This window comes from Balaenoptera borealis (genome assembly GCF_965194805.1).
Source record: "Balaenoptera borealis genome assembly, chromosome: 5".
NCBI classification, from domain to species: domain Eukaryota; kingdom Metazoa; phylum Chordata; class Mammalia; order Artiodactyla; family Balaenopteridae; genus Balaenoptera; species Balaenoptera borealis.
Window position 1 is genome coordinate 126,339,164 of NC_138862.1, and position 15,362 is coordinate 126,354,525.

The 15,362-nt window shown below is 38.3% G+C and overlaps 1 protein-coding gene across 1 annotated transcript in view; it reads left to right on the forward strand.

The window, feature by feature from the left end:
* The window catches only part of COPB2 (COPI coat complex subunit beta 2), a 28,630-nt gene that overhangs the window by 8,991 nt on the left and 4,277 nt on the right, over nucleotides 1-15,362 (forward strand). The window contains exons 5-15 of the mRNA XM_082392370.1: nucleotides 265-413; nucleotides 2,266-2,412; nucleotides 3,101-3,200; nucleotides 3,854-3,996; nucleotides 4,231-4,430; nucleotides 5,747-5,857; nucleotides 8,906-8,994; nucleotides 9,085-9,191; nucleotides 10,253-10,396; nucleotides 11,037-11,167; nucleotides 11,434-11,641. Coding sequence (XP_082248496.1) covers nucleotides 265-413; nucleotides 2,266-2,412; nucleotides 3,101-3,200; nucleotides 3,854-3,996; nucleotides 4,231-4,430; nucleotides 5,747-5,857; nucleotides 8,906-8,994; nucleotides 9,085-9,191; nucleotides 10,253-10,396; nucleotides 11,037-11,167; nucleotides 11,434-11,641 — 1,529 coding nt within the window. The remainder of the gene's footprint in view (nucleotides 1-264; nucleotides 414-2,265; nucleotides 2,413-3,100; nucleotides 3,201-3,853; nucleotides 3,997-4,230; nucleotides 4,431-5,746; nucleotides 5,858-8,905; nucleotides 8,995-9,084; nucleotides 9,192-10,252; nucleotides 10,397-11,036; nucleotides 11,168-11,433; nucleotides 11,642-15,362) is intronic.

Consider the following 15,362-nt stretch of genomic DNA (forward strand, 5'->3'; position numbering starts at 1 on the left):
TCTGTCTTAAATATTTTTCCATGAAATTTGTATATTTGCTATTAGTAATCTCTCTCTTTTATCTCCACTCTTTAGAGAGTTAAATTTATTCTTAGAATAAATAAGCATTTTGAAAAATCTGTTCAATTCCTATTCTGTTTCTTTAAGTCATGGAATATATGATTTGTGTTAGGTTTGCTGCCTTAAAAGGCACAGAGACTGCACCTTAGTTCTGAATGAAAGAAATAGAAATTGCAACTAACTGGAGACTTTCTTTTGGTCTAGATGACATGCTTATTAAACTCTGGGACTGGGATAAAAAATGGTCTTGCTCACAAGTGTTTGAAGGACACACCCATTATGTTATGCAGATTGTGATCAACCCCAAAGATAACAATCAGTTTGCCAGCGCTTCTTTGGACAGGACTATCAAGGTAGGATGTCCACTGTTGGTGTCAGTTATGATTGTTGGTGAAATATAGTTGTGTCAGGTATTTTACTACTGGCTGCCCAGAAAGTTATTCCTGTCTGAGAAGTTTCTCTCAAAAGCTCATTTTGAAGCAAAATAGGACTTCTCCTTTTGATCCAGAAGGGCATATTCTGTTGAGAAGAACAGTGTGGCAGCTCAGTGCTCTTAATGAAGGAGTGTTTTTCCATGTGGAAGCAATATGGTGTAAGCTCTGCACACCCAGAATAAGAAAATGCCTGTATCTTCTCTAGGTCACTGTTTCCTCTCCTTTAGTATATTTGTTGTTGACTTCTGCCGATTATTAATCTGTTTTATATTTAAATGTCATCTGCCTCCATTCTTTCTCTTACTTCATTTCTCCATACTGCTTCCAGTTATCTTTCTAAAACATGGATTCCATCTTGTCAGTTCCCAGTCTAAGGATAAAGTCCAAATGCCTTGGTGTGGAATACAAGGGTTTCCAAGACTAGCCTTAGCTAATGTTATATCTCCAGTAACCCTGGTCTACTCACCATTTTCTGGAGAAGCCCTGAATGTTCACAGAACCTTACCTAATTCAGCTGGTCCTTCTGCCTGCAGTATTCTTTATTCTGCCATTTTGATTTCTTTTCCTCTGGAGAATTACTCATCTTTCAAGGCTTATTAGCACAGTTATTTACTCTGAGAAGCTCTCTTCAGACATTCATTTCACCTCTAGACAAAGCCAGTCATTTTCATCCCGTTCCTTCCATCGCTTTTTGCCTCTATTATGGCCTTCACGTTGAATAATAATGAACGTGTCTCCGGAAATTTTTATCCCTGAAATGTTGATGTTTGGGGCAGGAACTGTGTGTTACCCCCTCCCCCAAACAGACACACGTTAGCAAGCAGCACAGTGCCTTGCCTATACTAGATGCTTAATACATGTTGCAGTGAGTGTAAATACATTCCTTTTCCCACTGTAATATTTAAAATATTTCTATATGCATAGATTTAAAATATACATTACATAAACTTTTGCTTGCATGTATAGGCTTACATCTATATAACATTTTTATTAGTTTTCCTTTAACTTTTATAAAATGTTATATGCTGTTTGTCTGACAATTTATTATTAAATGCTATATGTTGAATATCTTAAGACTTTGGCTTACTTTATTTTTTTTCCTTTCACTGGATTGTCCTTGCTTTTGACATAGGTTGAAACTTTGAAATTAGTTTTAAACTTTCTTCACTAAATTAGGTATATCTTGAAGACAAAAATTGTCTTATCTTTGGCTCTAGTAAAGTTTGTTTACACATCTTTATACTCCCCACAGGGCCTCCCATGTAGTAGACATACAAAATAAATATTTGTAAAGGTAAAGCTCAATACCAGTGCTGTAGTAATATTTGACTACTTTTCCATACTTTTAATTTTTTGACTAAGCAGTAGTTTTCTCCTTTTAATACGTCCTACTAAGTCCAGTTTCATTAGCTTTATATTAAATCTCTCGTGAAGTCACTTCCTGCCCTTAAAGTAGTGTTTCTCAAAGTCAAGACACCTGGGGTGTCTGTTAAAAAAATCTAGATTCCTGGGCTTCATTGTAGATCCACTGAATCATAATCTCTAGGGATAAAGCCTGGAAATTGGCATTTTTCAGAGAATGCTATAGTGATTCTGCCCCCTGGAAATTCAAGGAAAGTGAGAAAAAACAAAAACAAGTGGGTGAAAACATGAGCATCCTTGAGCGCCTCTCCCGACCTTGGCACTTATATGACCTGTCAGGGGTGTGGTGGAGCGGCCTTCTGAGAAGCAAGGCCCCATGTTGACTGGCAGATGCTGTTGCTCTCTGAAGGTGTGGCAGCTGGGCTCCTCGTCACCAAACTTCACTCTGGAGGGACATGAAAAAGGCGTGAACTGCATTGATTACTACAGTGGGGGCGACAAACCATACCTCATTTCAGGTGCAGATGACCGTCTTGTGAAAATATGGGACTATCAGGTACAGTGTTTTCATAACTTCCTTGCCATAGGTTAGATATGCTTCTTACTGTTTCTTCCAGGACAGTTAAAACTTGGGTTGTTGAACTCTGTTTATAGCATAATAACTTAAGGCATCAGAATTTGCACCTAAACTGTGGTCTCAGACTTTCATTTATATTTGAAAACCAGCAGACAAATGAATAAATGTCAGGACATCACCACGGTACAATCATTTTGCCACAAAGACTCTTGTAAACCTAGGTATGTTACTACACTTTTTATCTCCAGAGTATGTTAAATTTTTATTTTTTTGTTTCTCACATCAAAATTTCAATAAACAGTTAATAAAATGAGGCCTAGAAACCAGTTGTACTGAGATACTCAAATTTGTGTTTAAATACAGGATAAAAATATTAAAAACATTATCTTAGGAATTTGAGGGAATGATACTTAGATGAAGACCACATCTTATGGGGGTGTGTTGTGTTTTCTTCTTTAAATGTGATAGTTACGTTTACATTTGCCTGTACTATCAAATAATTAGAGAAAATGTGTACACGGTAAGATGGTTCTATTTCAAAAATCTCTATTGAATACTGTTTAGATGTCATAACCACTCTTATTTATTATGTATCTGTGCACTGGGAAAATTAAGGATGAGTTATTGTTTGCCACTAATAAAAGTGTTTTCTGTGTACTGATTACAGAATAAAACATGTGTACAGACACTGGAGGGACATGCCCAAAATGTGTCTTGTGCCAGTTTTCATCCTGAGCTGCCAATTATAATCACAGGTTCAGAAGATGGTAAGTTAGAAATGAAAATGAATATTTATTCCTGTGTTTAATATCATCACTGAGTGGATATTTAAGCTGGCTAGTGCCCTGCATTTTCATTGGAAGTTTCAAAGGATTTTGATATTTTTATTAGAGTAGACTACTTAAGCTATAAAAGAGTAAAGGGGCATTATTATCAGCATCATTCTAATGTGTTTTGACTCTGTTACTTAAATAAGAGGACACCCAGAAGTGCTAGAGAAAAGCTGAAAAAGCCTGTGCTTTGGAGTCTAAAACCCCGGGGTCAGATTCAGCCTCAGCCACTTCATAGATGTGTGGTTTGGGTACATTATGAAATGGGAATAGATATATCTGCCTCATAGGATTACAGTGAAAGGATGTGAAGAAATCACGTATAGAAAGCATCTGGCACATAGTGGGCACTGTACCAGGAATCCTGTCATTATTTCACACTTAAGATCACATTTCTTAGTTATAGTTTCTTATAAATTTTCTATTATTTATTAATGTTGCTTTATAAAATCACAGACTATAGATCAAGAAATTAAGCTGCCAGGAAGTGTGTTCTGTTTGAATATAAAGACTTCCATGTGGCTGGTTCACCTGACAGTTCATTCTTGGATGTTCAAATCAAAAGGGCATATTCACATGGTTCTTTTCAGGAACCGTGCGTATTTGGCATTCAAGCACCTATCGCCTTGAGAGCACATTGAATTACGGCATGGAGAGGGTATGGTGTGTGGCCAGCCTGCGAGGGTCCAACAACGTTGCTTTGGGCTATGATGAAGGGAGCATCATTGTGAAGGTAATCTGTCATTACACTGTCTCTGAATAGATGGACATAGGGGAAGCAGTTATCTTCCAAGTCACCAGTTTTGTTAAACTGGCACTTCTGTCATTAAGCTCAAGAGATTAAGCACCGGAGATTTAAAGTGGAAGAAAGGAGCCCTCCATTAAATGAAAATAGAAAATGTTTATTTTGTCGTGGTTTTATTTTGTTTTCCTTTTCATTGCTAAGAGTCATTTGTCGTTCCTCCAGCTTGGTCGGGAGGAACCTGCCATGTCCATGGATGCCAATGGAAAGATAATTTGGGCCAAACATTCAGAAGTCCAGCAGGCCAACCTAAAAGCAATGGGAGATGCTGAAATTAAAGATGGAGAAAGATTGCCACTGGCAGTGAAGGATATGGGCAGTTGTGAAATATACCCTCAGACTATCCAGCACAATCCTAATGGGCGGTAAGCCACCACCAAAATCTCTCTCTGGGCTTCTGTGTATGTTTGCATATCCACAGCATATCCCACCCCTGCCCTTTGGTGGGCATTCCTCATTGAACTTTTGCCATGGCCTCACAATCCTCAACACAGCATCAGGCAGCCATGCCAGCTGATGGGGTTGGCATGCAAGGTGAAGCATAGTTGCCTTCCTGGCCTTATCCCACCACGCAGTTTTGAACAGTTGAATAGTTTTGTGTTGACTCTTTATTTCAAATGTGTTGGTATATGTCCTTACGCTCCTTCAAGGCCTAGAATCATGTCTTATCCTGAGACTTAGTGGGTGCTCTCTAAACATTTGCTGACTCATTGCTCTTAAGAAGAAGAGTTGTGAGGTCTTTGTCTTTTGAAAAAATTTTGGGACTGCTAATAATTCTGCTTCTTCTCTGTAACTTGAATCATCAGCTCTGTTTCTCCCTTAAGATTTGTAAAGCACTGAACATCTTGTGAGAGGAGAGTTTCTAGTACAATAAGTTTAAACCTGTGAGTTTTAAAAATTATTTTACAATAGATCTGGGCATTTTATAATGCTGTCCTGAGTATTAAAAAAGACAGAGCATATAAACCAAGTACGCTGCCTAGTTCAGTAAATGGTATCCATAATTACTTGTAATAAAATTTTATGAAGATTAAGAACGCATTGCATTTTTTCCCCTTAATATCATAAAACGTTTCTTGCTTAAGTTTTACATTTCACCTTTGGCCATCTAATAACAGCCAATATGTCTATTGAGAAAATTTTGACTATGCAACATTCTTTTTTTCTTACATTTAAATGTTAAAATATCCTGTTTATTTTGATAAATTTAGCAGTCATTAAAAACTGGGGTAAGATATCTTTATTCATTTGAATGATCAGCTTTAAAATGAAGATAGCCTTGCAACAAGATAGTGCCTTCCTATGGTGTAAATGTAATGAGCAAACTGCCAGGCATCTTGGTGCTCAACAGATGCTCGTCGAATTAGGGGAATCTTTCCCTGTGTGCCTCCACCCTCTCATCTTCCTGACCCTTTGTTTATAAGAGAGGCCACTGCAGTAACATTTTCAGCTGTAACCCCCTCTTCATAATCTGCTTTTGATTTATTGGGTGGAATATTTATGTCTAGCTCCATATTCAGAGAAATATATAACTTTAAAAGATAATAGGTTCATTTGTAACAGTCAACTGAAATAACGTTTGTTATTAGAAATATTTTACCATAAAGATGAATCGTTGTTTCTTAACTTTTACATGTCATTGGTCCTCTGTACTTCCCTCCCTGGGTTCTATAATTTCTAGGTTTGTTGTGGTGTGTGGTGATGGCGAATATATCATCTACACAGCAATGGCACTGAGAAACAAGAGCTTTGGATCTGCCCAGGAGTTTGCGTGGGCCCACGATTCTTCAGAGTAAGTTTTGGCTGTGTCATATCCAGCTTGCCCTGATTGCCAATGGGTGTTTGTGTAGCTGTATTAAAGAGGTTTGCAAGGCTCAGTGTAGGCTGTGCTGCACCATGTTAAAGAACAGTTCTCACCAGAGCTGTATTGGAAGATTGGTCAGGGGCAGCTATGCAGCCGGAGCTGCCTCTGCCTTTTCTGTGTTCAGTATTGAGCTGGCTCACTTAATCTGATACAATAATCACATTAAACCAGGGACCCGCACCTATTTCCTTGGTGGAGCCCATGGCAGGGCCTGGTACTTATGGGCTGAAGGCAAAGTAGGCCCTCAAATCAAGACCGTGGCAGGCCCTCCCCAGGACCTGGCATCCTGAGCTGCTGCTGCCCTTTTCTGAGCTACTGGGGAGAGATGCTAGATTCTGATGTAATCTTGATGAAAACCTTAATGAATCTTTTTTTTTTTTAATATCTTTATTGGAATATAACTGATTTACAATGTTGTGTTGGTTTCTACTGTACAACAAAGTGCATCAGCTATATGTATACATATATCTCCATATCCCCTCCCTCTTGAGCCTCCCTCCCACCCTCCCTGTCGCACCCCTCTAGGTGGTCACAAAGCACTGAGCTGATCTCCCTGTGCTATGCAGCAGCTTCCCACTAGCTATCTATTTTACATTTGGTAGTGTATATATGTCAGTGCTACTCACTCACTTCATCCCAGCTTCCCCTCCCCGCCGTGTCCTCAAGTCAGTTCTCTATGTCTGCGTCTTTATTCCTGCCCTGCCATTGCAGGTCTGTTTACAATAGCCAGGACATGGAAGCAACCTAAGTGTCCATTAACAGATGAATGGATAAAGAAGATGTGGCACATATATACAATGGAATATTACTCAGCCATAAAAATGAACAAAATTGAGTTATTTGTAGTGGATGGACCTAGAGTCTGTCATACAGAGTGAAGTAAGTCAGAAAGAGAAAAACAGATACCGTATGCTAACACATATATATGGAATCTTTAAAAAAAAAAAAACGTTCTGACGAACCTAGGGGCAGGACAGGAATAAAGATGCAGATGTTGAGAGTGGACTTGAGGACACGGGGAGGGGGAAGGGTAAGCTGGGACGAAGTGAGAGAGTGTCATGGACATATATACACTACCAAATGTAAAATAGTTAACTAGTGGGAAGCAGCTGCATAGCACAAGGAGATCATCTCGGTGCTTTGCAACCACCTAAAGGGGTGGGATAAGGAGGGTGGGAGGGAGATGCAAGAGGGAGGGGATAGGGAGATACACGTGTGCATATAGCTGATTCACTTTGTTATAAAGCAGAAACTAACACAACATTGTAAAGCAATTATACTCCAATAAAGATGTTTTAAAAAAAACTCATTTTCTGTAATGTTACCTCTTTTTTTTTTTTTTTTTTTTTTAACAATCTTAGGATCCATTTAATTTTATTTAAATATATCATCACCCTCCTTGAGAATCTAAATCAAGGACTTGGGATCCTAATTTGAAAATGAAACAGAACAACACAGAGGAACCTGTTTCCTCAAAACAGTAATGGGCTTACAGAATGCCTTTTAGGAACTTATACCTAATTAAGTCTGTTCATTCCTTGTGTAAACTTTAAGCATCCTCAAATTTTATACATCTCTAAATAAAGTGGAAAAAGGGGAAAAACCACATTTAGCTGCATAATTCAAATAAAAGTATTTCTTTACTCACGTCCCATTCTTAACAAAACAAATTCTGTCTGAATTCAAAATGTTCATAAAATAGTCTCATTAAAAACAGGAAAAATTTACATCTCAATTATTATAGTCACTGACCGGTTCCATTTTGATTCCTGTTTGGTGCATGTAATAAACTTCAGGGCTTACGTTTTTTTCAGACACTGAATTACATCTTTACAGTTTTCTTCGTTTTGTTTTCCCCATATTTTGTGTTGCCTCTTCTGCCGGCAGTGGGTAACTTAAGCCTCAGTGTTGCATAGTAAGATGCATGCTTTTTATTTTTTAACAAAAAGGTCACTGAGAGGTAAGATCTTTTCATAAATTTCCTAAATAAACTCATTCATGCACAGTTCCATATACTAAAAGGTACTTTGTTACCATCTTAAGCAAAATTATGGTTCATGAGTCGCCTTACCTCTCTCAACATACCTCTCCCTCCGTTTTGATAGTTTCCTCTTTTCAGCTTTATCCAGCCCAGACCCTGTTCAGCATCTTTCCCGTCTTGAGCAAAGCACTTGTCAGATCACTTCCTCATATACTCCCGAGTATCCAACCACAGCCCCTTTTCAAGGCAGAGGCCTGAGTATATATGATTTATTAAGTTGTTGCCAAACATGGCTGACTAATGAGCCACTTATAATAAAAGTTTTTATTTTTTAAGTTACTTTTATTGAGGTATAATTTATACGAAATAAAATGCACTGTTTTACGTGTATATTTCAGTGAATTTGGACAAATGGATATAATCTGTAACCACCAGCACAATCAAGATATAGAGAACATTTCTATCATCTCAAAAACAATCCCCTTGTGTCCCTTAACAGTCAGCACCCAGCCCCTACTCCCCAGTAGATTAGATTTGTCTTCTTTAGGGTTTCATGTCAGTGGAGTTGTGTGGTATGCACTCTTACGTCTGGCTTGTTTTGCTCAGCATAATGTTTTTGAGATTTATCCATGTCGTTGCATGGATGGGTAATTGGTTCCTTTTTTTGCAGAGTAGTATTCCATTTTATGAACAGACCACAGTTGGTTTAGTTATTTACCTATTGAGGAACATTTGGATCTTTTCAGTTTCTAAAATAGTTTGTAAGCCCTAGTAATTTGTGTAAGAGACCTTGTGAAACCCATTCATTATTTGTCCAACTGTAAGCAGTTCACTGATCTCTCAGGAAAAAATATATTAGTGAATTTTCAACTATTTTATATTTTTGCATAATTCACTACTCAAATGTATTTGAAGATATTTGTAACATTTGGTGGAATTGCAGTTTAGTATATACATAATATGCTATATTTGCTTTCCTTTTTTTTCCCCCCCAGATATGCAATAAGAGAGAGCAACAGTGTTGTAAAGATATTTAAGAACTTTAAGGAAAAAAAATCATTTAAACCAGATTTTGGAGCTGAAAGTGAGTGCTGTTTATATATGATACAATTTTAGAAGCTTTATAATGGCTCAAAAACATCTAAAGATCTAAAATTTTTTTTGTTCTTTTTAGGTATCTATGGAGGCTTCTTACTGGGAGTCAGATCTGTAAATGGCTTAGCTTTCTATGACTGGGACAATACAGAACTCATACGCAGAATTGAAATTCAGCCCAAACACGTGAGCTCCCTCCATTGCTGTTTTTGGAGTGTACATCTTTGTGACAAGCTCTGAGTCCCTGAGGCCAAGAAACATCCTTGTACCCTGCTGTCCCTGTTCCATTGTGCTGGACACAGTGCCATGTACCTCAGGATTGCTTAGAAAAGGAGAGTCGTGGTATTTGAGTGAGGCAGTAGATGTTGGGCTTTTTGAAAAGTATAGAAAGTTATACAAATGCCAAGTGCTGTTCATATTTTAAATGGCTTTAATGCTTTGAAGATAAGTAGCCAGGGAGTTCTTGACCTGGAAGGGCCTGCAAGTCTCCCACTCAGTTCAGAAAGCCTTTTCATACTTTACCTGATAATGGCTGTTTAAAATTTAGGTAGCCGTTCTCCAGTGACAAAGTTTTCAGCCTTTAGATCTGCCTGCTTCTTTGACAGCTTTAACTGTCAGGAAATAATCTGTGGAGACAAATCCACCTCCCCAGGGTCCTGGTTCTGTCTTCTAGAGCATGCATTCTCAGCAGGGGGACGTCGTCCCCTAGGGGGAAGAAATTGGTTCCTGAAACCAATTGATGACAAACTGTACTCTTTATCTATAAAGCATAGATGCACATATGTTTATACACATTATGTGTTTGTGTACCGTATGTATATGTTTATGTATTAATATATGTATAGACATATAGTATCTGTGATATTAAAACTTCAGGGGAAGGTGATGGGGAAAAAAATGCCTAAAAAAGGTTTGAGGTGGGGGTCATATGGGAAAAAAAGAAAGAGTGAGAAACACTATTGTAGGGCAATAGGGAATAGGCTAGTGCTCCTCTGAATCTCAGCACCCCTGGCACTTACTGCCAGCGCTCCTTGCTGCCTCCCTTAGGTCCTTCCATTTCTATAAATAGAACAGTAGTGCCCTGTCCACCCTCCCAAATATGTGTGTATATACATGACAGAATTGTTAAGTGTATACTTAGTATCTTAATGTAGGACGATAAATCTTGTAGGAAACAAAGTGTATGCCGTTTGTCATACCCACTCAGAAATCCAAAATCATTTATCTGTGTTTTTGTCATGTTGCAGATTTTCTGGTCTGACTCTGGAGAGCTAGTCTGTATTGCCACTGAAGAGTCATTTTTTATCCTTAAATATCTGTCGGAAAAAGTTTTGGCTGCACAGGAAACACATGAGGGAGTTACTGAAGATGGCGTTGAAGATGGCTTTGAAGTAATTGCATCAGCACAACTTTAGCTTTGTTTTTAAATGATTTATATTCTTAGAGCAGAGCTTCACTCACTGTTACTACTATAAAATAGGTTTGGGGAAACTAATAAGCATTTAAGGAGTTACGGTAAAATGAAAATTAAAATCTTGGCTCAGAGATCAGGATCTGAAAGTATTTGTTCAAAAGAAATTTGTGCTTTGATTTTAGAAAACCTTTAGACTAACTTTGATTATCTTTCAGTAAGGAAATTAGAAGGTGTTTTGGTCTTAAGACAGTTTAGCCAGAGTTATTTAAAATGCACTCTCAAATGTAATGATAAATCATCCATTGTGGAGGTGTCTTGGAAGACTTTTTGAAATACTTATTATGCCAGTCTCATGTATGTTAGGAGTTTAGATCAGCACATTCTTAGATTACAGCTTTGACGCAACAGTGAGATTTTACAGTACAGATACTCATCCAGGAATCTGTTCTTAAGTGAAGAAAGTAGAAATTCCAAGGAAAGATTTTCTTTCTTGAAATAGGATTCTTTCTCTGCATTTCTTATTCTACGTATCACCCCTAATTATATTCAGTTTTTTGTCATTGACAGGATTCCTATTGCTGAATAAGATAATAATAGACTTTATTTTTTTCCTGCAGGTTCTTGGTGAGATTCAGGAAATTGTGAAAACAGGGCTGTGGGTAGGCGACTGCTTCATTTACACAAGTTCTGTGAACAGATTAAATTATTATGTCGGAGGAGAAATAGTCACCATTGCCCACTTGGACAGGTAGCTGAGTATCGTTTTGCTTTTGTCTTTAGCCTCCTAAATTTAAAAGCATACTTTTTAAACATAAACAAAACCAATTGCTGGCTTTTAACAATGATAGGCCTGATTTTTCAGTGTTTTAATAGGTGGCAATTGCTAACCAAAATTGCATCAATCAAATGGAAAGATTTTGAGCAAGAGGCAGAGTGAGTGACTGCAAGAGAGAGAGAGTGTGTGTATGCACTGATTTGGGCTTAGTTCTAAATTAGTTTCCGTTTCTCTTACAGGACGATGTATCTCCTGGGCTATATTCCTAAAGACAACAGGCTTTATCTGGGGGATAAGGAACTCAACATCGTTAGCTACTCCCTGCTGGTTTCAGTGCTGGAATACCAGACAGCTGTCATGCGGAGAGACTTCAGCATGGCTGATAAGGTCCTTCCAACCATTCCAAAAGAGCAGAGGACCAGAGTTGCTCACTTTTTGGAAAAGCAGGTAAGGGGGTGGGGGTTGGTTGGTTGTTTTGTGTGTGTTTTTGAAAACCAGCAATTTGAAAGAATGTTAATACGAATTTGAAGAACTTTATTTCTTAACTACCACTGATTTCCTTATGGCAATGCAGTTTCTCCTTTAAATTTAAGTCACTTGTTATACTCCTCCTTTCTCATTGCCCTTCGCATCCCCTTTAAATGTTGGAGGTGATTATTAGTCTTCCCTTTTTGTAGACTTCTTTTCCGTTCTATCAGTATTTTCATTTCTATGCTGCATTTTTCTCTATCCTAGCTGGCTTCTCTCTCTCTCTCTTTGTAAAATATACATAAAATTTACCGTTACTGATAAGCCTTTTCCTTAATGTAGCAATTTTTAGTATAAATTCAAAGTTACATGTGCACAAAGTACAACGTTTTGCAAGGCTTAGGAAGAAAAGAGCCCTCCCTTCTCTCTCTCATTTCTACTCCCTAGCGGTAATCACTTGTAATTCTTTTAGCTGACTCTGTTGGCATTTATTTCCACATGTCTAACATACTTATATTGCTGTTTCTCAGCTTTAGGCATTGCTTGGGACTTTCCACTCTATACAAGATGAGGAATTTATCTTTCTTTCACTCCCCCTGCTTCTACCACATAATGCCACTTTCCTATTGCTTAACCTCCCAATATAGTTACATCAAAATTTTGATTAAATTGGTATTCATTGTTTATATTACTGTGGCTGTGTAAACACTGTTCACAGCTGAGCCATGTGATATATTATAGCAATAGCTTTCTCTTGCAGTTGTTTGTTTTCCCTGGAGTTAATAATTGTTTCTTTTTTTTAAACTTTGCTTATTTTTCTATGTACTTAGGGTTATTCTCCCTACTCCGATGGTTCTCCAGATTTCCTTGAAATCTCCTTTCCGTATGTTCAGTCTGCTTCAGGCTGAACTGGTTTCTGCCCTCATCATGGATATCCCCTCACCATCGTGTTGGGGCTTCCCTTTGGCTCTCTTGAGTTGGATCCGTTGTTTCCTATATTCCCTATCTTCTTTCCTGGTTTACTCCCTCCTTTTGCTGGGGTATGTCCTTCAGTAGTTTCCTGAGAAAAGGGTTATTTATTAATAGCAGGTAAATTTTTTTGTGACCTCGATTATCTGAAAGTGCCATTGTTCTACCTTAAAACATATTTGGCCATTTAACTGGATATAGAATTCTAGGTTGGAGATGATTTTCTCTCAGAATTTTGAAGACAAAATTCTATTTTGCCTTCTGCCTTCTAGCTTCTAGTTGTTGAGGTCTAAAGCCATTTATATGCCTGATTCTTGGTACCTGATCTGTTTTTTTCTCTTTGGAAGTTTTTTGGATCTTGTCCCTGTTGTTCTGTGATGTTATCATGATGGTGGGCCTTTGTGTAGGGGTCAATTATTGTTCATTCTTCTGGGTATTAGATGAGCTCTCTTAATTGGAAACTCATTCCTTCATTTTTGAGAGATTTTCTTGAATCATTTCTCTGTTGATTTCCTTCCTTTGTTTTCTGTATTCTCTCTGTGCAACTGTTATTCAGATGTTGGACCTCTTGCACTGGTTTTCTTATTTTGTTATTCTTGGACTTTCTAAATCTTGTTTATGGATCAAAGTATCTTCATACCCTCTGTAAGGGTATGAATGATGGTTTTTGTTGTTGTTTTCTTTTCCCCTTATGTTGTATGCTTTCTTCAGATTGCTGTTATTGGTTCATTTTGATCTCTGTCTTTCCTTTTAAAGATTTTCCTCAGGTATCTCATGATCTTTGGGCACTCATTTAAGAGTGGAGGTCTAAGAAGCAGGTCAAAAGATCTGAGTTTATGGGTGAATTTATTGGCTGGACTAAAAATATGTGATGTGGCTAGGCCTTTTGTTTGGGGAGCCTCAATCAATGTCAGTATCTTCATCTAATGAATTTAATGACTCTTCATTTATTTAATTAGTGAATTTAATGAGCACTTAATATTGTACCAGGCACTGTTCAGGCTGGCATATGGCCCTCATTGACATTTTAGTATTTTTAAGTCTTACCCCTTTGGCTGCTTAGTTTACAGAGAAGCTCCCCAATCACCATCCTTCTGCGGGCTGAGCAGAGTATGGCTTGGTGTCTCAGCATTTAGTCTTTCAAATATTTAGTCTCAACATCCATTCTTACAATCTCCTGTTTTCCTTTTGCCACTCAGCACTCCTTCTGGGTGAGCAGGGATCCCTCAGACTGGAGACCCTCTAGTTTACCCTCTCCAAAGAACAAGATTCCTGTCTTCTGTGTGTGTTGAGAGGTCGGGGCAGGGAGAGGAGTGGGGACCTGGGGTATCTAACTGCTTCTTATATAGACTTTCAGGCAGTTTTGTTTATTTGCTGGTTTTAACACTACCCTTCACGAGACACCTCTGGGGATTCTGAGGTGTGAATCAGGTTGTTTCTATGCTGTCTTCACTCCTGATTTAGGGATTAGTCTTCTCTAGTGTTTTAACTTGAATGTTTGTACTCCTCCACCAGCTTTCGAGCTTCCAAAATTGTTACTAATGTCTCTGCTGCCTTTCTGTGTGTCCTTGGGAGTTATGCTTTTAAAAAAGAACCCCCTAAGTGTCATTTCAGTGGGGATTTGCAGGAAAGCAAAAGTAAGTATATATAGCCCACCTCATTTCATCTGCTTTGCCCTCACCTATATCTGACTAGTTCTATAGATCTTCCATCCTCCACTCTTGGATTTTATATTGTCTACATCAGTGCTAGGGAAGAAAGGGAGTAATGCAGATATTCAGAATGGCTTGTTACATTGTACTCCTGGGAGAATGGAGGTAGGGGCAGCTTGTATAGTCTGGGAAGTTATTTTAAACACAGTGATACAGCAATGCTGAATATCTACCCAGACAGAACTCAGACAGCTGTCCAGCTTCTCCATCCTGACCACCCCCTAACAGAGCATTCACTCTCAGTCTGAGGAAGTCTTCTGCAGCCTGAGCTTTTTGTCTTATATACCACATCCCTGGAGCTGAAGAACTTGCCCATAGGGCAGACCCCATCAGCCCTGTTTGTCTTGAGGGAGAAGCTAATATAGTAATTACGGTAGTTGGTTTAAAAGCTTTTTGCTGATGACTGGAGCATGGGAAGGCAGTTTTAGACTTCTGTGCTCTGGAATACTTGCTGATGAGTAAACTGGACATGCGACCAACAGTAAAGTCATAGGTAATGACACCAGATCAGTATCAGGACCTGAAAGCAAAATGTTTGCTAAATGACCTGCGGATGATAGAAAATTGGAAGGTTTTACATTCGACTTCCTTTCCTCTGAGGCACTGGACTAGATCTCTGAGGCCCAGCTCAGGAGATTACGGACAGCTAGGTTTACACCACTGTGCCTGTCTTTCTCTTTTTGAAGTGGCTCTTGTTCAGTCAACTTTCCAAAATCCTTTTCTTTTTGGCATTTGTTTACTTTTACATTTCTAAATTTTAGTGGTTGTTGTTTTACTTGAGTTTATCAAGCATTGGTCAGCTTCCACTGCTTAGAAAACAGTAGATGTTGTGTGACTGAATTTTGTCTGCCCTGTTTTTTACCAGTTAATTTAACACCTCCTTAATTTTTCTGTCTTCTAATTGAAGAGTATTTTTTATTTGTTACTTTGTTTGATTTAAGTAATGGGGCTTCCAATGTCAGCAGCGTATTTAGTTTGAGAGAGCAATGGATTGTTTGCCACGTGTGTGCACTGTATAT